Here is a 24,498-nt window from a genome sequence, read left to right on the forward strand (position 1 = left end):
CTAAGAATGTATTACGAGGTCTTTTAACAACCTACTGAGAGACATAACACCAAATATTAACATAAAGTAGATGTTAAAAATAATTTTTTGACTTGCAAGTTAAAAAAAGGGCCATCTGAACAGGCAAAGATATTTTTGATACCATTGAAAACATCAGCCTTAATTTGCACTATACTTTCCTTCCTAATTCTATGATTGCCCTAGCATATGGCCGATGAAAACAGTATGCAGAAGCAAAAGTGGGGATTAAAGAATGACAGTTGCTATGTAATAATCCACCAAACAGTTTTAGATATAGATGTTGTTACAGTTTAGAACATGCAAGGATTCTGTTCTCATTCAATTGTAGGTACCCTAGCCCAAAGGATCAAAATACATACAGTCTGGGGAGGGAGTTTTCCAAGTGCCGAAAATGAAGACTCAAATGACAATCTCATTCCAAATCAGTCCTGTGTTAGTGTTTCTCTGTTAGAACACTAGTAATGACAGTTTGAAAGAATAAGAACAGCCTAGGCAATAGGTTCAGCATTTCTTTCATTTTAAATACTAACTCACATGTATGACTTCTGGTTTCTATTTTCCCATTTCTTCCCCAAGGCAGAATCCCCTGCTAAATAAGTAGCAGCCATGAGTTCAGATGCTGAGATGGCTGTTTTTGGCGAAGCTGCTCCTTACCTTCGAAAATCAGAAAAGGAGCGGATTGAGGCCCAAAACAAGCCCTTTGATGCTAAAACATCAGTCTTTGTTGTGGAGCCCAAGGAATCCTACGTGAAGGGCATCATACAAAGCAAGGAAGGAGGGAAACTAACTGTAAAGACAGAAAGTGGAGCAGTAAGTAAAAACATAAATAGAAAATCCTTCCCGTTTTCTCTATCTCCTCCCTTCCAGTTGAAGCCTTCCTTGGTAGGAATCGTTAAGCCTATTGGCAATGCAAGCACCTTTCTAGTCCATGTATGAATAGCAGATGAAAGGCAAAAGAATTTCTCAGGAGTAATCTCATTTTTCACCTTCCCAACTCCCCACAGGATTTGAACCCACTGGCATTGGCCTCTACTATTTCCCTTCAATTTCCCAATCCCTAGACTAAATCCCACACTTGGGAGTAATAAAAACTAACTTTTCCTATCAGAAGAAGTATTATTTACTAACACCCTCATTACTCCCCTGCCAAAAATGAAGTTTCTTGTAATGAATGGGAAGAAAAAATAAAAAATTTAGCCTACGGACATAAACTGATAAACCTGGGAGAAGGAATGTGGAGGGAAAAATCTTTTTGAATATGTAGGCTCCAAGTTCATCATGGGAAACAGATTTTTTTAGCATCGAACTCTGAAATGAATGTTTTTTTTGTGTGTGTGACTTCATTTAAAGGACAGTGGCTGGAAGTGTAGCCAAAACAAACAGATAAACATAAGACCTAACTCCAAACATTAATACAAACTGGTCTCTTTATTTGCCAGACTCTAACAGTAAAAGATGACCAAGTCTTCCCTATGAACCCTCCGAAATTCGACAAGATCGAGGACATGGCCATGATGACTCATCTACATGAGCCTGGAGTGCTGTACAACCTCAAAGAGCGCTATGCAGCCTGGATGATCTACGTGAGCATCTGTTCATTCCACTTACCTCTCTGAGTAAAAACAACATCCACATGTTGTGTTTTCTGATTTTCCCAGACCTACTCGGGCCTCTTCTGTGTCACTGTCAACCCCTACAAGTGGCTGCCAGTGTACAACCCGGAGGTGGTGACCGCCTATCGAGGCAAAAAGCGCCAGGAGGCCCCGCCCCACATCTTCTCTATCTCGGACAATGCCTATCAGTTCATGCTGACTGGTGAGTGAGTGAGTCATCTGTTTACAGAAATGTGGCAACAGAATATTTAACAAACAGATTTTGTCTGGGCCTTGATTATAATACTACACTGCAGCCACATGGGATTCACTATTTTCAAAGAACTTTCAGAGCCGTTATGTTATGTAGGCTTAACAGCAGCCAGCAATCTCCATTTTACAGATGCATGAAGTGAAGCTCACCGAGTTCACTGACCTGCTCAAGCTAACTCAGCTAGTGACTGGAAGCTTAGGTGAAACGATTAACAGAACTCTGTAAACATGTCTGTTGCTTTCCCATATTTTTTACTTTGTAATCTGGATAGAAAAATGTTCAAATAGATTCTTTTAAAATATCCACATCCACTGCAATCAAGGAAAATAGTTAACCAGCTATACTTGGAAAGCTTTGTGAATTCTTACCTTTGTCTTTAAATGACACAGCTAATACTGCTAACCTTTGGAGTAATACAAGAGTAAAAAAAAAAAAAAAAAGCTATGACTTTCCACCCAAAGATTTTGAAGGATTTTTTTCTATTACGATGGAAGAAAATAAAAATCTTTCTTTGAAAATATTTTTTAAAAATTATTTCAAAGTCTGTTATTCCTGCCTTATCAAAATATAAACAGAAAGCTTTGATACACATTATAGGCCTAAATATATCATTAAAATCTTTTATCTTCACACAGCAAATTTACTGCTGTTGGAAATATTTTAAATTCCTGCGTTTCCTGTTGGTTCATGGGATTTTATAACTGATAGAATTTTGTTCTTTTGTTTGCTTTGTTGCACTTGTTTTTAAATTGTCCTTTAAAGGAGGAGAGAGAAGAGAAAGGAATTGAATAGGAATCTTCTATTACAAACCAACCAGAAGTTCTATAAGGATTTCATGCCAGTAATCTGTTCTTTGGTTGTCAACAGAAGCTAACTACCTTCCAGAAATTATCCAAATGCTGGCTCATTTCAAAGGTTTTAATACTCAGCAGCTGCACTGACACTGTCACCACCCCTACCGAGGCCTACCCAAGCTTTGCAACTGCTCCAAATTCAAGATTATTTGTGCTTTCCAAACATGATTTACATATAAAAGCAGGCATAACTGTGGCAATGGACCTGGATGATGTTATTTTAGCATTGCCAAAAGAAACTAGAACATTGTTTTCATATCTGTGCTCCCACTAGATGTGATAATGATCTTTCATGATTTTTCTTCTGCTGAAAAAGAAATCAATCTAAATATGTTACAAAACCTGTATATACTTCACTGAATAGAACTTTAAAGTTCTCTAAAATCTGTATCTACATCTAAATAATATCCAGGCTTTTATCTATTTCTCTGAATAGATTTTTAGATATGAGAATTCTCTACACTAATCTATCAGTATAGAATTAGAGCTTTAACATATCAGAAGATTGGTGTAAATCAACATAGTCTTATAACTAGTGAAAATTTTTGTTTTTATTAATTAAAAATATATATGAAATAGAAAGGGAAATAAAATAAATGATAATGCTTTTTATAAAGCATTTCAGGATCCTTCTGCAGAGGAATTCTCTTACATTCTGAGTATTTTTCTAGTAGCAGTATACTCCATAAACTTGATATGCCCATATGTCCTAGATACTGTCTTTAGACTATATGATTCTCTCCAAGAAACTGACTGAATCCTTAGATAAGTGGTGTATAACTAACCAGACAAAATTTGAGAATGCATAAACTCATTGCCATAGAAATAAACACAGGATATCTTTTCCTTTATTTGGTGGAATTTCTTCCTTTTATGTGATACACTAGTTATTTGTGACCTAAGAACAATTTTGGAATAATTTCTACTAATATCAGCTCTGAAACTAGTTGTACTGATCTGAGATTGTGTTTATTCATAATAAAAGTAGCGTGAATCTCTAAAAAAGTGCCTTCAAAAGAAAAGTAAATGAACACAAACATTTACAATTCCAGAACTCTTCCTTTTTTAATATCACCAGCATCAAATTAATGATACCAAGAACTGAGAAGGAGGCAGCTAACAGAAAAATATGTACACTGGAGGTCAAAAGGCCTGAATATCTTTGACCTTAACAAGTTAATTATTCAGAAAAGTCATTTATTCCTGTCTGTCTCAGCTTCTTCTAAATTCTTTAAAACTTCAAAATTCTGTGATTCTTACTGAAGTATTTACATATGAAATTATATGATGCCTGGGATTTTCTCTATAACAATCCAGTGAGATTGAAAAGGGGGTATAGATTATATAAAATTGACCAAATGATAATAGTTGAGCTCTATGTTGGGTACATGGGTTTTTTTTAATTTTATCTACTTTTATTGTCTTTATCTTTGTATATGTTTGAAATTTCCCATAACAAAAGTTACAAAAATTAATAAGACACACAAAAAAATAGGTGATTCTTTGCCTCTCATTTTCACTCTAAGAGGCAAGTGCTATTTGGGTGGGCTAGACATAACACAAAAATTATAGGTAAAGGACAAGCTGTGTTTAATCTAAACTGATTCAAAAATCTTCATATTGATTTGTTTTTTATTTTTTTTAACTTTTTTTTTAATGGTCATGATGTCTCTTTTATAGATCGTGAGAACCAGTCCATCCTGATCACGTATGTGATATTTTTCTTCTTCTCTGGCTTGTGGTGATCATCATAGATGTTGACAATGTGAGCTGCAGTTCTTATCTCTTCTCTGGTTTCTACTTGACAGTGGAGAATCTGGTGCAGGGAAGACTGTGAACACCAAGCGTGTCATCCAGTACTTTGCAACAATTGCAGTTACTGGGGAGAAAAAGAAGGAGGAAGCTACTTCTGGCAAAATGCAGGTGAGTCTGAGAGCCAGAGTCAGAACCAAGACTGTCGGGGTTCTCGGGAAGTCTGGAGCTTCAGATGTGAGCACTGCTCATGTCTTTGCAGGGGACTCTAGAAGATCAAATCATCAGTGCCAACCCCCTGCTGGAGGCCTTTGGCAATGCCAAGACTGTGAGGAATGACAACTCTTCTCGCTTTGTAAGTCTCTTGATCACAGAAGGGTTTCTCAGCCCCTCAGTGCCAGAATTATCATTTCAGTTACATCACTGTATGCTTCAAATTTTTAATGCTAAATAATCGTTCTCTTTTCAAGGGTAAATTCATTAGAATCCACTTTGGTACTACAGGGAAGTTGGCTTCTGCAGATATTGAAACATGTGAGTAATAGGATCATTGACAATCAAAACAGAGAGGCAAGTTACTTCATTTGCAGGAATATTTTGCAACAGTTGGTATGCACTGAGCCTGTTGCCAGTGTTGCCCAAGAGCCAATGCCAGGCTTATCCATAATCCACTGTGTGCTCCATTTACCTCAATCTCAGACTGATAGTTATGTAGCACATTCAGGAATTCCTGCCTCAGACGCAACTATGACTTTGTTTTTTTCAGCACAAACACTAGGACTATTTATGGGTTCCTACAAGTTACAATAGGTTTACAATAAATTTCTGTGATTTGCTCTTGATCTGAGCGTTGGTGTTTCCAAGGAAGGCCCGTGACCACAGAGTCTGAGGTGACCTAAGGAAGGGAGGGATGATAGGGATTAAATATAATACAAAGGCCATAGGTCCCGATAGGAAAAGTTTATTTTTCCCAGAGCAGGTATGCTTCAGTCTCTGATCTTAGATGGTGAGAATCTTAGGTAGTTGCCATGCATGTTTGAAATTCATATATGTAGCACCAAGAGGATTGATCTCCAAACTGAAATCTCAGTGGAGTCTATATAATGCTCCCAATTGTAGTCAAGACACAGTTCATTTAATATCTCAACAGCGTTTATAGTTCATTCTAATTCAGTATCTATTGGCCTTTCTTTCTTTCCAGATCTTCTAGAAAAGTCTAGAGTTACTTTTCAGCTAAAGGCAGAGAGAAGTTACCATATATTTTATCAGATTACTTCCAATAAGAAGCCAGAGCTGATTGGTAAGAAAGATCTTAAATTCACAGATGAAAGTTAATATTTTTTATTAATAACTTCTAATGTAAAATGTATTCCCTGAATTCCATGTATTCCCTGGAATTCCCATTCCAGAAATGCTCCTGATCACCACCAACCCATATGACTATGCCTTTGTTAGTCAAGGGGAGATCACAGTCCCCAGCATTGATGACCAGGAAGAGCTGATGGCCACAGATGTAAGTTATACACAAACACATGTACACACACACTTATTTTAAAAATCCTTGTATGGGAATGAAAATAATAAATCCACTGTAGGTGTGGTTACCTTCAGATGCATTGTAAATTCTCCTAAATAACTTAGTCTCTTTTGTCCTAATCTTTGTCCTCTCATTTCTCCTGACAGAGCGCCATTGACATCCTGGGCTTTACTCCAGAAGAGAAAGTATCCATCTACAAGTTCACAGGGGCAGTAATGCATTATGGGAACATGAAATTCAAGCAAAAGCAGCGTGAGGAGCAAGCTGAGCCAGACGGCACTGAAGGTACCAAATGAGGCTCCATCTGGATTCAAATTAGGGGATATGGCAAGAAAAAAAGCTTATTCTAAACTAAGTCTCCTTTGTAGCTGGACTTCTGAAGGGTATACACGTTTATACACATTGCATGCTTTCTTCACCCCGTTTCCTTCACATCTCCATATCTCCAAAATTTCTATCCAGTCTAAGTAAGTTAAAATGAACCCTAATAAGCCACTTATAAGGAGGTAGCTTAAAAAGCGCAACCTGAGGGGTCAGGTCATTAGAAATACAATGAGATAGAATAGTGCTCCTGCTTTTACCTTGGCAACTGTGTGTAGGTATATAAGATAACTTGACCTAGTGGTCTATTTCAGCACTGCCTAGGTAAACCGAGTGGCTGGGAATACAGAATATACCCAAACACAGCTCAGGGTGCAAGATGTTCTTAAACATCTGTGTGCATGTGTATGTTATCTATATATTAACCTGTAGACAGTCTATGCAGCAAATAAAATAAAAAAGGAAATGAGAAAAAAATTATATACTCTATGTATGTAAAGGATATGGAACATATAGGACCTACCATGAAAGGTAAAGTTATCTGCTCCTTGAAGCCCTTCCTGACCTGCCAGCTTGGCATTCTCTCCTTCCCCTCAAACTTTTCAGCAGTTATCTTATACCTGACACGTGGCATTTATATTACAGTCACTGACAGAATTTTAGAGACTCTGTAGTAAAATTTAACTCCCACATTTTCAGATAAAGACACTGAACCAATAAGATGAAATTGGGAGGAACAAAACTAAAATAAAGATCCAAATATTCTTTTAACCATCCCTAACATAAAGATCCAAATATTCTTTTAACCATCCCTAACACTGAATATTAAGATTTATCTTATCCCTACAACTACACCTGATTTGTCTTAAGAGCTGGGATTATGGCTTGTGCCTTTCTTAAAAATATTTCCATAAACACTGAGCATACATGTAAAGTTGATGAATTACTCAAAAAGCTGCTTGCAATAAATTACCAAAGACCACTGTAACTGATTGACAACTTATTAGCAAATGTATCCTCTAATGTACAGAGGCCTCATCTGATCCTCTATAGATTTATTTATAGATTATATTTAAATAATAAAAAATGGATTAAAAAAATAGAAAGATAGATTAAAGAAAATATCTGTCATTAAACATTTCTTGAATTGTGTTTCCGCAGTTGCTGACAAGGCAGCCTACCTCCAGGGTCTGAACTCTGCTGACCTGCTGAAAGCCCTCTGCTATCCCAGGGTCAAAGTCGGTAATGAGTATGTCACCAAAGGCCAGACTGTACAGCAGGTTAGTGCCAAAACTCCAGTGAATCACACACATCCCAGGCCTTTAATAATACCAAAAACATTACTCTGTCCATGAAGGTGTACAACTCAGTGGGTGCTCTGGCCAAAGCCGTCTATGAGAAGATGTTCCTGTGGATGGTCACCCGCATCAACCAGCAGCTGGACACCAAGCAGCCCAGGCAGTACTTCATTGGGGTCTTGGACATCGCTGGCTTTGAGATCTTTGATGTGAGTTACCTCCATATTAATAAAAAGTGGGAGGAAGGTAATTTGAACTTTGATATACTAGAATTATCATTATTCATTTACATTTGTAGTTTTTTACATTGCTTTCTCCAACACTGCTTCTAGACTTAATATGCTCCAAAATATCTAGGAAGTAACAGAATGTAATAATAACAATAGCTAGCATTTGTTGAGAAGTCAGTGTATTTCTGGAACTATACTAAGCACTTCACGGAACTGGCAAAGTCACCAAGTCTGCCCAGAAACCTCAGAAGGCTAAATGAATATTATCCCTAACACCTACCACCCCAGTCTTAATCAGGATGGAAAAACAGTGACAGAACTGTTTGTCTCAATTGGCTATTTAAGTTTAATAGTAAAAGGCTGGTTAATGATTACAATGAATCATAAAACCTTCAGAATGGAAAGGAGAATGTGCTGTGGACCATTTGTTTTTTTTATATGTGTGGCAGTTTTTAAGTTATTAGCTTTTTAAATAGTGCTTTTTAATAGAAACAACTTTGACCAAAAATCTGTCACAGAATTTTGAGACCTATTTAAACAAAGTTTAATGAGGAAAAAAATTACCTCATTTAATTCTCAAAACAACTTATCAAGAAGTAATTAATGTTACTGCATTAATTACAGTAATTAATTGATTAATTACAGTAATTAGCATTACTGTAATTATTAATACATGTGGAGGAACTGAGGTCAAGAAAGTCAAAACACTTACTAAGATCCTACAGCCGTATCAGGCAAAGCCAGGACAGAAATCCAGCTCTACACCATTTGGTCCATACACAAGGCATCTCCCATGGAAGAGAAAGGGCCTACAGGTACAAGCACAGAGAATGTTCATAGTCTTCTCTTCCAGGTTGAGGTAACACATAAGATTTCCCTTCTGGGGCATCAGCTTCATCATCTATAAAATGAAGATGTAAACTATAACGAAGACCCAGATCTTCAATTGCTATACCACATCAGATCCCTCCTTTCACAGACCTGACAAGGAGGATTTGCCAAATATTTGATATGAATAGAACAGAAATTAGATAATGTTTCCTTAATAATGTGACAGTCAAAAGTGAAAATGTGAACTTTATCTTGTGTTGGAGAGAGGGGTGGTAAAAGAAGTGAACTCTTCTAATAAATTACTTTCACCCTTAAATCTGAACCATAACTCATGGATCATGATTTTACTTTTAATGGATATTATTGTCCATGCAAACTTAGAGATAGAGGGGGTATATTCTATAAGAACTTTTGCTGTGTGACTAATAGTTATGCCTTTAAGTAATGCCCAGAATTCACAAAAAGGGGTTCATGTCAAAATCATAATTTTTCCCTAGGTTTTTTAAGAAACAACAATTAGTTTAAATTTTATTTCATTACTATCTTCTACATGTTTTCAATAAAATATTTTTCAGTGATGAACTTAGCTGCTATAAAATCCATTTAATGTTGGAAATTTTTTGTGCAGTTTAATAGCTTGGAGCAACTATGCATCAACTTCACCAACGAGAAACTGCAACAGTTTTTCAACCACCACATGTTCGTGCTGGAGCAGGAGGAGTACAAGAAGGAAGGCATCGAGTGGACCTTCATCGACTTCGGGATGGACCTGGCTGCCTGCATTGAGCTCATTGAGAAGGTCTGTTTGTCTTCTAAAGAATGACAGCATGGATGGAACTGGAGAGCATTATGTTAAGTGAAATAAGCCAGACGGTGAGGGACAAATACCATATGATCTCACCTTTAACTGGAACATAATAAATAGAAGAAAAAAGGAAACAAAATATAACCAGAGACATCAAAGTTAAGAACAATCTAACAATGGGCAGGGGGGAGTGGGGAGGGGACAGTAAGGAGAGGGGATTACAGGAACTACTATAAAGGACACATGGACCAAATCAAGGGGGAGGGTGGAGGTGGAGGAGGGAGGGGGGTTCAGCTGGGGTGGGGTGGAGGGATGGGGAGAAAAGGCACACAACTATAATTGAATAACAAAAAAAATTTTTTTTAAAGTAAAAATAATTTAATGTAAAAAAAAATGACTCAATTGTAAGGATAACTTTTCCAAATGTCTTAAGCAATTGTAGAAAGTATTATTTTAATCTTAAATAGATTGGTTTCAGAACCAATTAGAAAACTACTATTTAAAAATAACTTCTTCTTTTCAACTGTTACAAAAGAGGGAACAGAGTGTTTAGTTTCATTTCGTTCCAACCAGTTTTCTTCTAATATTCAAATCCAATTTTAAAGCAGTACTGAAGTCTTTATTTATGGTCTGCTTCACTAGAACTTCCTCACTTGTTCCAAATCTATCTCCATCATGATCTAATAGAAATGTCTTTTTCCTAAATAAAAATTAATGCACAGGTAACACAGTTAGATCTCATGTTAATCTGTTTGTAAGTCAAGAAGTCAAATTTCTTATGCTTCTTCATAGTATATCTTTAAGGAGATTAAATATACAAAATGTCTTAAATAAGGTTTGGGCTATTTATTCTGTTTAATTATTGCATATAAAGTAAACATCATTCTAACTAAGTCCTTTTCATAACAAAATAAAACTTTGACAATAGATTAAATCACTCAATAGAAAAAAAGTATGATAAATACAGAACCTTTTAACAGATCACCCCCCACATGGTATACTGACATTTGGAGTTTGTATCCAGCTCTTTTTTTTAATAAACATGATGCTGTATAAAAAGAAAGAAGGACCCCAAAATGAGGGAGCTATAAGGAGCTTCTGGGACAACCACAAACATACCAACATTCACATCAACAGGGTGCCAGAAGAACAGAGAGAGCAAGGCATTGAAAACCTATGTGAAAAAATAATGTCAGAAAACTTCCTCAACCTGGTGATAGAACTACATGTATAATCCAGGAAGTAGAGAGAATCTCAAACAAGATAAATCCAAACAAGCCCACACCAAGACACATCTAATGAAATGTGAAAGGTTAGATATAAAGTGAGAATTTTAAAAGCAACAAGAGAAAAGCAGTTAGTGACCCACATGGGAGCTCCCATAAGACTGTCAGCTGACTTCTCAACAGAACCTTCACAGTCCAGAAGGGATTAGCAAAAAATATTTAAAGCGATGAAAAGCAAGGACCTAAGATTACTCTACCCGGCAAAGCTATCATTTAGAATCAAAGGACAGATAAAGAGCTTCCCAGACAAGAAAAAGCTAAAGGAGTTCATCACCACCAAGCCAATATTATATAAAATGTTAAAGGGTCTTCTTTTAAAAGAAAAAATAGACTAAAAATATGAATAATTACATGGCAATAAGTACATATCTATCAATAACTGAATCTAAAAAACAAAACAAATAAGTAAGCAGAAAATAAACAGACTCATAGATACAGAGAACATTTTGATGGTTGCCAAATAAGAGGGATGTTGGGGGAGTTGGTGAAAAAGGTGAAGAGATTAATCAGTACAAATTAGTAGTTACTGTAGTCATGGGGATGTAAAGTACAGCATAGGAAATATACTCAATAATATTGTAAAAAATATGTATGATATCAGATGGGTATGAGATTTATTGGTATGGTCATTTAGTTAAATGATGTCTAATCCCTGGGGTATACACTAGAAACTAATATAATATTGCATATCAACCATAATTTAAAATAAAAATTATTTAAAGTAAAATGCTATGGATCAAATGTGAAAAATGGTGGAAAAATCATTCCAGTGTTAAATAAAGGACTTGAGCTGTGACTGTTTTACTTTATAAATAAAATTAATTAGGGAATGGTCATAATTTGATCAAATAACAACCACTATGTCTATATCTTTTGAGACAAGATAGGTTGACATCAATGTCTAATTTTCTGAATTCAGCCACTGGGCATCTTCTCCATCCTGGAAGAGGAGTGCATGTTCCCCAAGGCCACAGACACCTCCTTCAAGAACAAGCTGTATGACCAGCACCTGGGCAAGTCGGCCAACTTCCAGAAGCCCAAGGTTGTCAAAGGCAAGGCTGAGGCCCACTTCTCATTGATCCACTATGCAGGCACCGTGGACTACAACATTGCCGGCTGGCTTGACAAGAACAAGGACCCCCTGAATGAGACAGTGGTCGGGCTGTACCAGAAGTCTTCAATGAAGACTCTAGCCAGTCTCTTTTCCACATATGCCAGTGTTGAATCAGGTACTTTCTGCGCCCTTAATTTCACTAAAACCTATTCCCACAGCATGCTCACATACCATTCCAGCCTCTGGGATTCTACTTTAATTGATGGGTTTGGCTTTTGTTTTAACCTCAGAGAGTGGTGCAAAGAAAGGTGCTAAGAAGAAGGGCTCTTCTTTCCAGACTGTGTCAGCTCTTTTCAGGGTAAAGTACAAATTTAATTTTTAAAAATCCTATTAAGTTTCTATGAATTATCACAATTATAGGATTCAGAATAAATTAGGAGGGAATGGAATGTTAATAGAAATCACATCAAATATTCACTCTTGTCAGGATACAGTCAAAGCAATAGCTCTCCTGTAAGGTCAGTGCTTTCCCCATTACTCCTCATTATGATCATCTGATGTATTCAAGAATACCAAAAAGTCATTAGAAGCTTTCTCATTATATAATAAGGCTGACTTTGAAAGAAGCATAGCTGAACTTCAAAGCTATCCCTCTGGAAGGTTGTAACTTTATTCAGCTAATATTGTCCTTGAGAATGTTCCTGAGTTCCTCTTTGAGAATGAGCCTGAGATACACTATAAAACATCTTTCCACCAAAACATATCTTTGTCCTCTGAGGTGGATTTAACTTTCTGTAATAAATGAAAACCAAAAGCCAAGCCTAGTGACTTAGATGGTTGACTGAGCTAGAAAATATCTCTTGAGGTTAACATAACAATAATTTTACTATGAATAAGGTTACTTTCTTAGGTGGCTTAAAAACAGGCTCTTCTAAAGAGGAATGTATTAAATATCCGGTCTAATGGCTGCTTTGTACAAATTTGTATGGCTAAGCCTCATTCGTTTTAAAACTAAAATGCAGATTTAACCTATGACCTAAACAGGAAAACTGCCCTGTTCCTTCTCCTTCTCAATACCAATCTGCATTATCTCACCCAACAGATTTTGTTTCAACTTATCCTTATACATGTTTTCACGATTGGAAACTCATTACTTTTGTTTATTTCCTAATGGTTAACTGAGATGGGGGGCAGCAACTTAACCTTCTCAAAGAGTATATCTAAGAAATACTGAGAAATATTTACCTGTGAGTTTTCTATGGTTGAGTAAAATACCATCATCTTTCATAAGCAATTACTCTAATTCTGGAATAACTCTCTCCTAAATGCTTCAGGCTGTGGATCATTTTCAGGTACCTAAGATCCACCCACATGAGGTTATATAGTCTCATGATTTTAGATCCTAAAAAAAAAAAACCAGAAAAGAAAAAAAATGTTTCAGGTCCCAGGGAATAATAAACTCAAGGAAGAATTGGCAAAAGTTGGAACAATTGCTATCCTACATTCTCAAGGTAAACCACTACTGTGAAAATTATTAGCACTGAGAGAGATGAAAGAGACCTCAGAAGTAATCTTAATTATTTTCAGATGAGGTCCAAAAGACAAAAAGAATTTTGTAGAGTCAAGCAGTTCGTTATTGGCAGAGCAAAGCCAGTCTTTTGTCTTCTGACTCCCAGTTGAGAACACTTCCTGTGTGTCAAGGCTACTGAATTCTCAGCTTGTTTATAAGACATGTTACTACCTTGGAGAGCTGCATTGCTTCCTAGTATTTTGGCCTTTTGGTTATTTGGCAGGCTAGAATCTTAATACCTTTAAAATACAGAGCAATTGAAGCCTCAGACTTATACCTAACAGTTAAGAGAATACATAGCTTAGTTCTATATAATTGCAAAACAGAAATCTGAAATAGAACTTTTTCATTAAGTCTCTTCTGTCTGGTTTTCTAGGAAAACTTAAATAAACTGATGACCAATCTGAGAAGCACACATCCTCACTTTGTACGGTGTATCATTCCCAATGAATCTAAAACTCCTGGTAAGATGTAAGAGCATGAAATAATCAAACAGGCACAAGTTTGAAAACTCAATGCCCAGTAGTAAGTACTCTCTATATTTTTAGGGGCCATGGAGCATGGACTTGTCCTGCACCAGCTGAGATGTAATGGTGTGTTGGAAGGCATCAGAATCTGCAGGAAGGGATTCCCGAGCAGAATCTTATATGGGGACTTTAAACAAAGGTCAGTCTCTCTTTGTTGCATTTCACTGAAGCTGTGAATATTTAATCATCTTAATTGTTATCCTCTGTTTATTATATTTCATGTCTTCTGCTTTGTAAATATTGTAAAGTTAAGACGCTAAATAAAATAGACTTGTGGTGGTAGAACAGAATAACAGTTTAGAAGAGATGGCACTTCTTATAAAAGGAAGGAGGCATGCATTAGACAACAGGAAAATCATGTTGTTTTACTATCTGAACTTACATCATACTGTTTTACTATCTGGATTTTCTAATTTTACTTTTTCTCTGAGATTTTTTTTGATGTTTCCTTTCATATAATTTGATTTTCATGTACAATCACACATTCCTAACCTTTCTTTCTTTGATTGAACAGATACAAAGTACTAAATGCAAGTGCTATCCCAGAGGGACAGTTCATTGACAGCAAGAAGGCTTCTGAGAAACTTCTTGCTTCTATTGACATTGATCACACCCAATATAAATTTGGACATACAAAGGTATAACTGTTACTTATTTGCAACTGTCCAAGTACTTTCCTCCATGTCTGTGCCTCCTGTAGTATGGGGGAGGTTTTGTGACTCTCCTTTTCTCTTCAAAGGTTTTCTTCAAAGCTGGCCTTCTAGGTCTTCTGGAAGAAATGAGAGATGACAAATTGGCCCAGATTATAACACGAACTCAAGCAGTCTGTAGGGGATTCCTAATGAGGGTAGAATATCAGAAGATGTTGCAAAGGAGGTAACAACTATGCAGAATATCAGATTTGTAAGGTCCCTTAGAGACTATCAATGAGCCTTCCTCACTAACTCTTTTCATTTTGTGGCTAATATGTGCTTTTCACCCAGTTCAGAACTCACTCCTACAACTCATCAGTTTTTGCTTATCCTCTCACACTTGGATTCCCTCCAAAATTCTCCCCTCCCTGCAATTTGTCCCTTCCCATCCATCTCACATAGAGCTGCAGGAATATTGTACAGTAAGCCCTATTTTCATCATGTCATATCTCTGTTTGTGGTTCCCCAAGGTCTCCCACATCAAATCCAAGTTACCTTGTGTGGCTGTCAAGCCTTCTCTATTCCCTACCTAATCTATCATTGCCAACCACAATGATAGATTATCCTTAGTTTAGCCTTTGCAACCAAGCTAAATAATTTGCTTATCTCCTATTTTCAGGTTTGCATAAACCCTCTCCCTTCATCTTAATTTATCAATTTATGAATTCAAAATTTTCATTCTTCCTTTCTCTAATTAACCTCATTCAGTTCTATCTATACATCACTACTTCATTCCCTGTCCTTATACACCATTTTGCATTCATTTTGTTCATTAAGTACTTACTTAGGTCTGCATTATAAGTGGCCCCAAGTCTTTTACATGTGTTTCCATTAAGATTTCCGTCATAGTATCTACCTTTTCAGAGTTATGGTTCTTAAAATTGGACCTATAAGAATAGAATTTCCATTTTAGAAAGCTTGAAGAAAAATATACACTGCTACAAGGCAGTCAAACCTTGCCAGTCTATTACTACAGTTTGCAGAGGGGGTATCCTTTATTACTATTTTACAATTTTATTTAAATAAAACAAATTTTGGAACTCAGCCTATGCTAAATACCCTGCAGATATTAAAAACTGAGCAAGTAAGAATGAGGCATTTGAAATAATTTGATAAAAGCCAGTATATTTTCTGAAGAAGCCAACAAAAGGAGCTTATAGTGTGGATAATTCAGTGGTGAGTTAAATATGAGGAAAGGCTTCAAGGATGGCACGGTATAATAAATAATACACTCAATTTAGGGGAGGCAATTCAGAAAGCAACCTATGCCATTTCATAGTTCACATCCATATGCCAACAGCCAAGCACACAATCAATTTACAATTGCCACATCCACTCCCAAATCACTAATATTGTAATATCTCAAATGATCTTAAAATGATGTTCATACATGTAAAGTATTCCCCCTGTAAAGTCAGCTTTTTTGCTAATGTGATAGGAACTTGAAAACCCAGAATCATTCAATATGATCAGCACACATTGCAAAGTGATTACACTGAGGCTTACTATGAGTGTGAGTGTGAAGATGTGTGAATGCATGCACATGTGTGTGTAAAGCCTGCATATAACATAAACAGAATTTGATATATAATTGATTTTTTAAAGATTTTATTTATTTTATTTTTAGACAGAGGGAGAGGGAGAAAGAAAGAGAGGGAGAGAAAGATCAATATACTGTTGCCTCTTGGGCACCCCCAAATGGGGACCTGGCCTGCAACCCAGATGTGTGTCCTAACTGGGAATTGAATCGGCAACCCTTTGGTCCATAGGCCAGCACTCAACCCACTGAGCCACACCAGCCAGGGCTGACATATAATTTATATATGAGGGGGTCATCAAAAGGGGAGTTTGTATATAAAAATAATAACATTGTCTCTAATAGATCAATGTACAATGATATTTCCATGTCATTCCAGAGAAGCCCTTTTCTGCATCCAGTATAATGTACGTGCATTCATGAACGTCAAGCACTGGCCCTGGATGAAACTGTTCTTCAAGATCAAACCCCTGCTGAAGAGTGCAGAGACTGAGAAGGAGATGGCCACCATGAAGGAAGAGTTTCAGAAAATCAAAGATGAACTGGCCAAGTCAGAAGCAAAAAGGAAGGAATTAGAGGAAAAAATGGTCACTCTCCTAAAAGAGAAAAATGACCTGCAACTCCAGGTTCAAGCTGTGAGTACTTAGTATTTTGAATGTATCATGTTACTGAAGCTTTTCTGGAATTCACATATACTTTGGATTTACAAATGACCTTTTCACGAAAAAGAAAATCTCAAGTTGTTTTTTAGTATTTCACTTAACTTACAATATTTCTATGAGGAAGGGACAATTGCTTCCAAATTACAAGTGGAAAAGGAAAGATCGAAGAATGTACATAACAAATCACAAGTTTAACATGGAGAAAGCAGTTTAAACACAAGCCCCCAATCTCATTTTATCCATTTGCCTTGCCTGCTTCATCCCTGCCTTAAAATATAGTCCTTTTTTTTAATGCAAGTGTGTAAGACTGTATTTAAATTCAAGAAAGACACTTATTCTTATTCCTCCCTGTATCTCTTTTTCTCAGCCCCCAAGATTTAGCTCCATAAATTTATATGCACTGCTTGTACTGAACTACCAGGGTACAAGGTAGAGCTAGGTGAGCTAGGTGTACTCTATGATTCCTCCTTCAGTACAGATGCCAAGTTCCTAAAGCCTCTGTTTATTAGGTCAGGAAATAGTTGTAGTCACAGTGGATAGTAGGTTTGTCACCTGCACTCTGGCTAAACACAACTTTACTTGGTCCAACAAGCCCAAAAATATCATGAAGAAATCTGTGAAAAGAATAGTTTTCCTAAAAATTTTAAGCTATTTTCAACTTTTCCTTTTGATAACTTTACTTATATGAAAGTTACAGTTTCCCAAAAGCATAGGATCAGTCTCTTCATCTTAACCTCTTTGGTACGCATTATTTCCAATCAGTGAGTAAATACTTGTTGTGTGTACCACTGTTAAAAATAGATGGAAAAGAACCCTGGGAAGTCCCCATTATCATCCATTTAAGCATTTAAAAACCTTAAGATATGAATAAAACAAACACTGAGAAGCTTAAGAAATTCCCCAGGCCAGTGTAATCTAGTAAGTTAGTGGCTAAACTAATTTTTATTTGAGTCCTTCAGTAATTTATAAAAATGTTATTGAACTAATATGGTTTCTCAAAAGTACATAATCTTATATATTCTAAAATACATTTTGAGACTAAGTTAATTCTAAAAATGGAAATGAAAATTTTGGAAAATTTTGGACTATTGGGAAGATTTTGAAAGTATTAAAAATGCTGCATAGAAATGTATTCATAGGCATAAGTTTTTCCTTTCTTTTTTAAATTCAATCTAGTGACTAGCTGTTTGAGTAGGAAATGCTCAAAAACAAAACTAACCAATTTGACTAAGTCAAAATCTTTATATGGGTATATTATAGCTAAAAAGGTCTTAACAATGATTTATTCCAATCACCTTACTTACATATGAGATAATTAAACGTAAGAGGAATAAAGCAATAAAGGTCATACATATTGTGGCAACTTTGGGGCAAAAACCCAGGCTTCCTTTGGTCATTTCACTCTTTTACATACTGCTTTTTAAAACAGTCAATTGCTTCAGTCTAATTATTTTTCAGACCAATTTGCTTCTAAATCTAGTCTTACTTGTAATTAGCTACATTTCTCCAGGCCATGTAGTAATATTCAATTAAGTTTAATTTATATTCATACTGAAAAATTCATCAAAATTCAATGAACACTACAGTTTTGCGCAAGAACAAGGTCAAAATAAGTAACAAATTCTCTAAATATCTCATGGAATCTTCCCATAGGAAGCAGATAGCTTGGCTGATGCAGAAGAAAGGTGTGAGCAGCTGATTAAAAACAAAATCCAGCTGGAGGCCAAAATCAAAGAGGTGACTGAAAGAGCTGAGGATGAGGAAGAGATCAATGCTGAGCTGACAGCCAAGAAGAGGAAACTGGAGGACGAATGTTCAGAACTAAAGAAAGACATTGATGACCTTGAGCTGACACTGGCCAAGGTTGAAAAGGAGAAACATGCCACAGAGAACAAGGTATGAAACACATTCTGTTATACTCTGTAGAGGTTCTACCATCCAATAAGCTGCTCGATAGTAGAGACATTCTCTTCCTTGACTTTCTAGGTGAAAAACCTCACAGAGGAGATGGCAGGCCTGGATGAAACCATAGCTAAGCTGACCAAGGAGAAGAAGGCTCTCCAGGAGGCCCATCAGCAGACCCTGGATGACCTGCAGGCAGAAGAGGACAAAGTCAATGCCCTGACCAAAGCCAAAACCAAGCTAGAGCAGCAAGTGGATGATGTAAGTATATTTTTAATAATCTTTTGAAAGATTTTTTAAAAATATACTTTCAATTTTGACCACATTTTACCTTCTTACTAGCTTGAAGGGTCTCTGGAGCAAGAAAAGAAAATCCGGATGGATCTAGAAAGAGCAAAGAGGAAACTGGAGGGAGACCTAAAATTGGCTCAAGAATCCACAATGGATGTAGAAAATGACAAACAGCAACTTGATGAAAAACTTAAAAAGTAGGAACTCCAGAACAAAATTCTATGTGATATCATCTTTAAATTCATATGGGTACTAATATGTCTTATTCTTCTTTCTAAAGAAAAGAATTTGAAATCAGCAACCTACTAAGCAAAATTGAAGATGAGCAAGCAATAGAAATTCAACTACAGAAAAAGATCAAAGAGTTGCAGGTGAATCATCTCACCTCCATTTTCATGTACCCTGAAAATAAACCTGAAATTGAGATGAATTTATGTTAATATGCTTGTGTCACTCCCAGGCCCGCATGGAGGAGCTGGAGGAGGAAATTGAGGCAGAGAGGGCCTCTCGGGCCAAAGCAGAGAAGCAGCGCTCTGACCTCTCCCGGGAACTGGAGGAGATCAGTGAGCGGCTGGAAGAAGCTGGGGGGGCCACTTCGGCCCAGGTTGAGATGAACAAGAAGAGGGAGGCCGAGTTCCAGAAAATGCGCAGGGACCTGGAGGAGTCCACCCTGCAGCATGAAGCCATGGCAGCTGCCCTGAGGAAGAAGCATGCAGACAGTGTGGCTGAACTTGGGGAGCAGATAGACAACCTGCAGAGGGTCAAGCAGAAGCTGGAGAAGGAGAAGAGTGAGCTGAAGATGGAGATAGATGACCTTAGCAGTAACTCAGAGGCCATTTCCAAATCCAAGGTACCCAATGCTGTCTCTAAATGAGGTTAAATAATAACCTAAAAGAACATCCACATTCTCTGTCATTAAACATTGTTAGCAGGCAGTTTATAGCACTAATCTAATGTTTTCTATTCTAATATATTCCATTGTATTTCATTTTTTTAAATGCTAGAGATGACCCATTAAGATTATTTCACAATCCACTTGAAGCAAGTGTCAGTCTTATTGGGATCAATGAATGGGCTCCAACAATGACCTCTTTAGGGACACTATGCACTCACCATGCTTGAATCCCAGCAGGTTTCATAGAGTTGGTGCCATAACCCTCTACTCACACAACATAAATTTATTCACTCTAAAAATATTTTAAGAATCAAGTTTTAACTTTTTTTACTGACACAATGTCGCATCCTTTACTGCCACATGTCCCATAGGGGAACCTTGAAAAGATGTGCCGCACACTAGAGGATCAAGTGAGTGAACTGAAATCAAAGGAAGAAGAGCAGCAGCGGCTCATCAGTGACCTGACGTCTCAAAAAGCTCGCCTCCAGACAGAAGCAGGTAAAGACTTTTCTATGAATCTCAAAATTTTGTACTAGACAGAACCAATTCCAGAGGTTCTTAATTGCAATACTCCTATTTTAGAGAGGGAATAAACAAACTATCCGAATTTGCTGAGCAGGTCAGAAAGAAAAAAAATAAGCAAGAGTCAGCAAGCAAGTATACTTGTTACACTCCTATGAAACTGTGTTCTTCAATCTCCAATTCTAAGCAGTACTGTAATATTTGGAAGTATATATTTGATATATATGTATACAAGGTCTGTCCAGAAATTGTTAGTATAATAAGAACAGTGCGCAACATCAATGTAACCTGGCAGCCAAGGAGAGTGGACTGGAATGCGCATGAGTGAACAATGACGACTTCATGGTACTAGTGGGTGGAACGACTAACACAGTTAAGTGAGCACGTGTACTGTGTGGCTGTCGCATTCTAAATAACTGAGCGAGTAGAGCGATGAATTTGCATCAAATTTTGGGTTAAGCTTGAACATTACCCTGTTGAAACTATTTGGATGATTCAGAAGGCCACAGCTACGGGCAACTGGTGATCGGCAGCTTCATCGTGAAAACATGCCTGCACATGCATCACGTCTTGTGTGGAGCTTTTTGGCGAAACATCAAATCATCCAGGTGATTCAGCCCAAATACAGCCCAGATTAGGCACCCTGTGACTTCTGGATTTTCCTAAAACTAAAATCACCTTTAAAAGGGAAGGGATTTCAGACTATTGATGAGATTCAAAAATATATGCTGGGGCAGCTGATGGCGATTGGGAGAACTGTGTGAGGTCCCAGGGTACCTACTTTGAGGTGTCATTGTCCTACGTACAATGTTTCTTGTTTCTTGTATCTTCTTCAATAAATGTCTCTATTTTTCAAATCACATGGCTGGATACCTTCTGGACAGACCTCATACATATAAATATAAAAGCTTTGGGCTAATTTTTAATACCATTAACAAATTCCTTTACTCCTATTATTCTTAGGTGAATATTCCCGACAATTAGATGAGAAAGATGCTTTAGTCTCTCAGCTTTCAAGGAGCAAACAAACATCTACTCAGCAGATTGAGGACATGAAACGTCAGCTAGAAGAAGAAATTAAAGTGAGTTTTATCTAAGATCTTCTTGGCTAATCAAATTTAAACCTGTCCAGTTAGGTTCTACTTTGGATGTATAAATTAAATATCACTAAATAAATGATGTAAGTTGCTGAACTGGTACTTCCCCAGGCCAAGAACGCCCTGGCGCATGCCCTGCAGTCCTCCCGCCATGACTGTGACCTGCTGAGGGAACAGTATGAGGAGGAGCAGGAATCCAAAGCTGAGCTGCAGAGGGCACTGTCCAAGGCCAATAGTGAGGTTGCCCAGTGGAGGACCAAGTACGAGACAGATGCCATCCAGCGCACAGAGGAGCTGGAGGAGGCCAAGTATGTACTGTGAACCCTGGGGGAGGAAAATTACATGGTTTCTTAGCTGTCTAACTCAGCAACTCACAGAAACAGTTGTGATATTGATGATCATGGTAACATACTAAAAGCAGAAGCTAACATTTGCTAGTGCATAGTATGTGTCAAGTATTATATATACATTAGCTCATTTAGTTTTCATAGCAACATTATGTTAATATTATTACTCTTATCCCTATTTACATACTAGGAAATTGAGGCTATGAGGGGTTAACCATGAGAAGCAGCGCTCTGACCTCTCCCGGGAACTGGAGGAGGGCATAACCCAAGGGCATATGATTAATAATGGTACAGCTGGGATTAGAACCAGATATTCTGACTCCAGAGCCTACCTAAAGCATTGCAGTAGAAAAGTAGAGGACTTAAATGTCATGTTAGAGGCCATAAAACAATACATAATGTCCAGGATTGTTCTAAATCAAGTAAAGCCTTAGTCTGTATACAAGTCAAAGGGAAACTTTAAGTAGATCTTCTTGGGCATCAGGGCTAAAGACTTGTCTAAATCTTAAGAATGTGTAGTTGGCCCATAATTGGGAATTAAAAATGTAGATGATTCAGAAGGAAAAAAAAAACTGTCTTTGCTTAAACTACATGAGTTGTCCTGATCTATCCATCAACTTCTTCCTCTGGAAAGGTTGTTCAAATATTATTAGAAGAAACTGTCTATTTTTCTTTAAAGAAACAAATAAAGTAAAATGAAAACTTTAAGAAAGCAAATATGCTCAGTATATTTCTGTCCAATAAAATTATCTAGTTAGTCTCAAATAATTTTTGGAATGAGATGAGATATATAAATCAATCAATAAAATTGTCCTGGCCACACATTCTCCACAATCATCTCGATCAGAAGTCCTAAAAATTCTGAATTACTTATAAAGTAAGATACATGGAGCATTAACAGCAGTCTCTAAAAATTCAATTGCATACCAAAGACTTGAATCCAACTGTTCACCACTTTGGACCTTTCCATACAGTTTATCAATCTAGAAAGGAGTTCTGGCTACCAGGCTTGAAAACCATGTTATTTCCCATGGAGAGGCCAAGGAGGTTATTGTTTTCCCACTCTCCTTAAATGCCTAACTTTTCAGGAAGAAGCTGGCCCAGCGTTTGCAGGAAGCTGAGGAGCATGTGGAAGCTGTGAACGCCAAGTGTGCCTCCCTTGAGAAGACAAAGCAGCGGCTCCAGAATGAAGTGGAGGACCTCATGCTCGATGTGGAGAGATCTAACGCTGCCTGCGCAGCTCTTGACAAGAAGCAAAGGAACTTTGACAAGGTGGCCCAGCCTGCTTAAACTTCATCCATGTTTCCCTAGGTCTCCCTTTCTCCTTGCATTGGCTGATGACTTACTACTTTTCAGGTCCTATCAGAATGGAAACAGAAGCATGAGGAAACTCAGGCTGAACTCGAGGCCTCCCAGAAAGAGTCCCGTTCTCTCAGCACTGAGCTGTTCAAGGTCAAGAATGCCTATGAGGAATCCCTGGACCAACTTGAGACCCTAAAGAGAGAAAATAAGAACTTGCAGCGTGAGTCCTCTTGAATTTACCTACCCCACAAAGCCTGACTGGACATTTCCTTGTTGTCATCAGCTCACTACTTTTCCCTTGTCTGTTCACCCACAGAGGAAATTTCTGACCTCACTGAGCAGATTGCTGAGGGTGGGAAGCAAATCCACGAATTGGAGAAAATAAAGAAGCAAATGGAACAAGAGAAATGTGACATTCAGGCTGCCTTAGAGGAAGCAGAGGTACATATTACTACATCGTAAGGGGGAAAAAAATCAAAGACAAACATTAGTGGTACCACTCAAATTAGGCAGTGATAAAATATATACCTTATTACCAAGCTGGCAATAAGCTGAACTTGTATAACTTTTATGAAGGGTAATTTGGTAATAGTAATCAAAAGTCTTAAAAATGTAAATACTATGACCCATCAATTACATTTCTAAGAAAACAATCTTAAATGAAAGTAAAGCTTTAAGCACAAAGATATCCAATCCAAGAAGAAAATTATGGAATATCATAGGATGCAATTTTATATAGAGATTTAATATAACTATTGTAGTATGGAGAAATATTCATTTATGGTAGATAACTTTTAAAGCAATATACATGTTTGTATATATAATATAATTTTATTATGTAGAACTATATATAAATAGGAAACATGTATCACATTAAAGTGGTTATCTCTGAGTGGGGGCACAGCATGAGGTTTTTTTCCTTTGTTTTTATATATCACCCCTGTGTTCTAATGAACATGTATTATGTAATCAAAAAATAACATATTTTAAAGCTGAGAATTTCTGTAAGATCACACGTGGACATTTTAATTTATAAAGCAGATGAAGAGTTCACATAAGTTTAATCATATAGTTTTTGTTAGTACTTATATGAACAATATTTGTATAGCACTTTATACTTTACTGAGCACCTGTATTACAGAACTGCTCTGCATAACCCATGACTGAATAAACAAAAGAATGACTCACCTAGCAGGGTCCTGGAACTACTGTATTGTACTTTGTAAAATTACATAAACCGATATTAATAAGAGTTTGGCGCACAATATATTCTAAATATTCGAGTTATTTTCTATTATT

The 24,498-nt window shown here is 37.0% G+C and overlaps 1 protein-coding gene across 1 annotated transcript in view; it reads left to right on the forward strand.

Annotated features, from left to right (window-relative positions):
* The first annotated feature begins 619 nt into the window (after positions 1-619).
* LOC112308404 (myosin-8) overlaps positions 620-24,498 on the forward strand; it is a 28,938-nt gene continuing 5,059 nt past the window's right edge. Inside the window, exons 1-31 of the mRNA XM_053911655.1 lie at positions 620-831; positions 1,461-1,604; positions 1,680-1,836; positions 4,422-4,449; positions 4,550-4,664; positions 4,756-4,848; positions 4,964-5,027; positions 5,695-5,793; positions 5,903-6,006; positions 6,177-6,315; positions 7,513-7,631; positions 7,709-7,858; positions 9,339-9,509; positions 11,721-12,030; positions 12,146-12,213; positions 13,802-13,889; positions 13,974-14,091; positions 14,467-14,590; positions 14,692-14,828; positions 16,561-16,816; positions 18,497-18,739; positions 18,830-19,006; positions 19,088-19,233; positions 19,317-19,407; positions 19,497-19,886; positions 20,303-20,429; positions 21,417-21,535; positions 21,662-21,858; positions 22,986-23,169; positions 23,254-23,419; positions 23,516-23,640. Coding sequence (XP_053767630.1) covers positions 628-831; positions 1,461-1,604; positions 1,680-1,836; positions 4,422-4,449; positions 4,550-4,664; positions 4,756-4,848; positions 4,964-5,027; positions 5,695-5,793; positions 5,903-6,006; positions 6,177-6,315; positions 7,513-7,631; positions 7,709-7,858; positions 9,339-9,509; positions 11,721-12,030; positions 12,146-12,213; positions 13,802-13,889; positions 13,974-14,091; positions 14,467-14,590; positions 14,692-14,828; positions 16,561-16,816; positions 18,497-18,739; positions 18,830-19,006; positions 19,088-19,233; positions 19,317-19,407; positions 19,497-19,886; positions 20,303-20,429; positions 21,417-21,535; positions 21,662-21,858; positions 22,986-23,169; positions 23,254-23,419; positions 23,516-23,640 — 4,653 coding nt within the window. The 5' untranslated portion in view covers positions 620-627. The remainder of the gene's footprint in view (positions 832-1,460; positions 1,605-1,679; positions 1,837-4,421; positions 4,450-4,549; positions 4,665-4,755; positions 4,849-4,963; positions 5,028-5,694; positions 5,794-5,902; positions 6,007-6,176; positions 6,316-7,512; positions 7,632-7,708; positions 7,859-9,338; positions 9,510-11,720; positions 12,031-12,145; positions 12,214-13,801; positions 13,890-13,973; positions 14,092-14,466; positions 14,591-14,691; positions 14,829-16,560; positions 16,817-18,496; positions 18,740-18,829; positions 19,007-19,087; positions 19,234-19,316; positions 19,408-19,496; positions 19,887-20,302; positions 20,430-21,416; positions 21,536-21,661; positions 21,859-22,985; positions 23,170-23,253; positions 23,420-23,515; positions 23,641-24,498) is intronic.

This window comes from Desmodus rotundus, chromosome 9 (assembly GCF_022682495.2).
Source record: "Desmodus rotundus isolate HL8 chromosome 9, HLdesRot8A.1, whole genome shotgun sequence".
Lineage (NCBI taxonomy): Eukaryota > Metazoa > Chordata > Mammalia > Chiroptera > Phyllostomidae > Desmodus > Desmodus rotundus.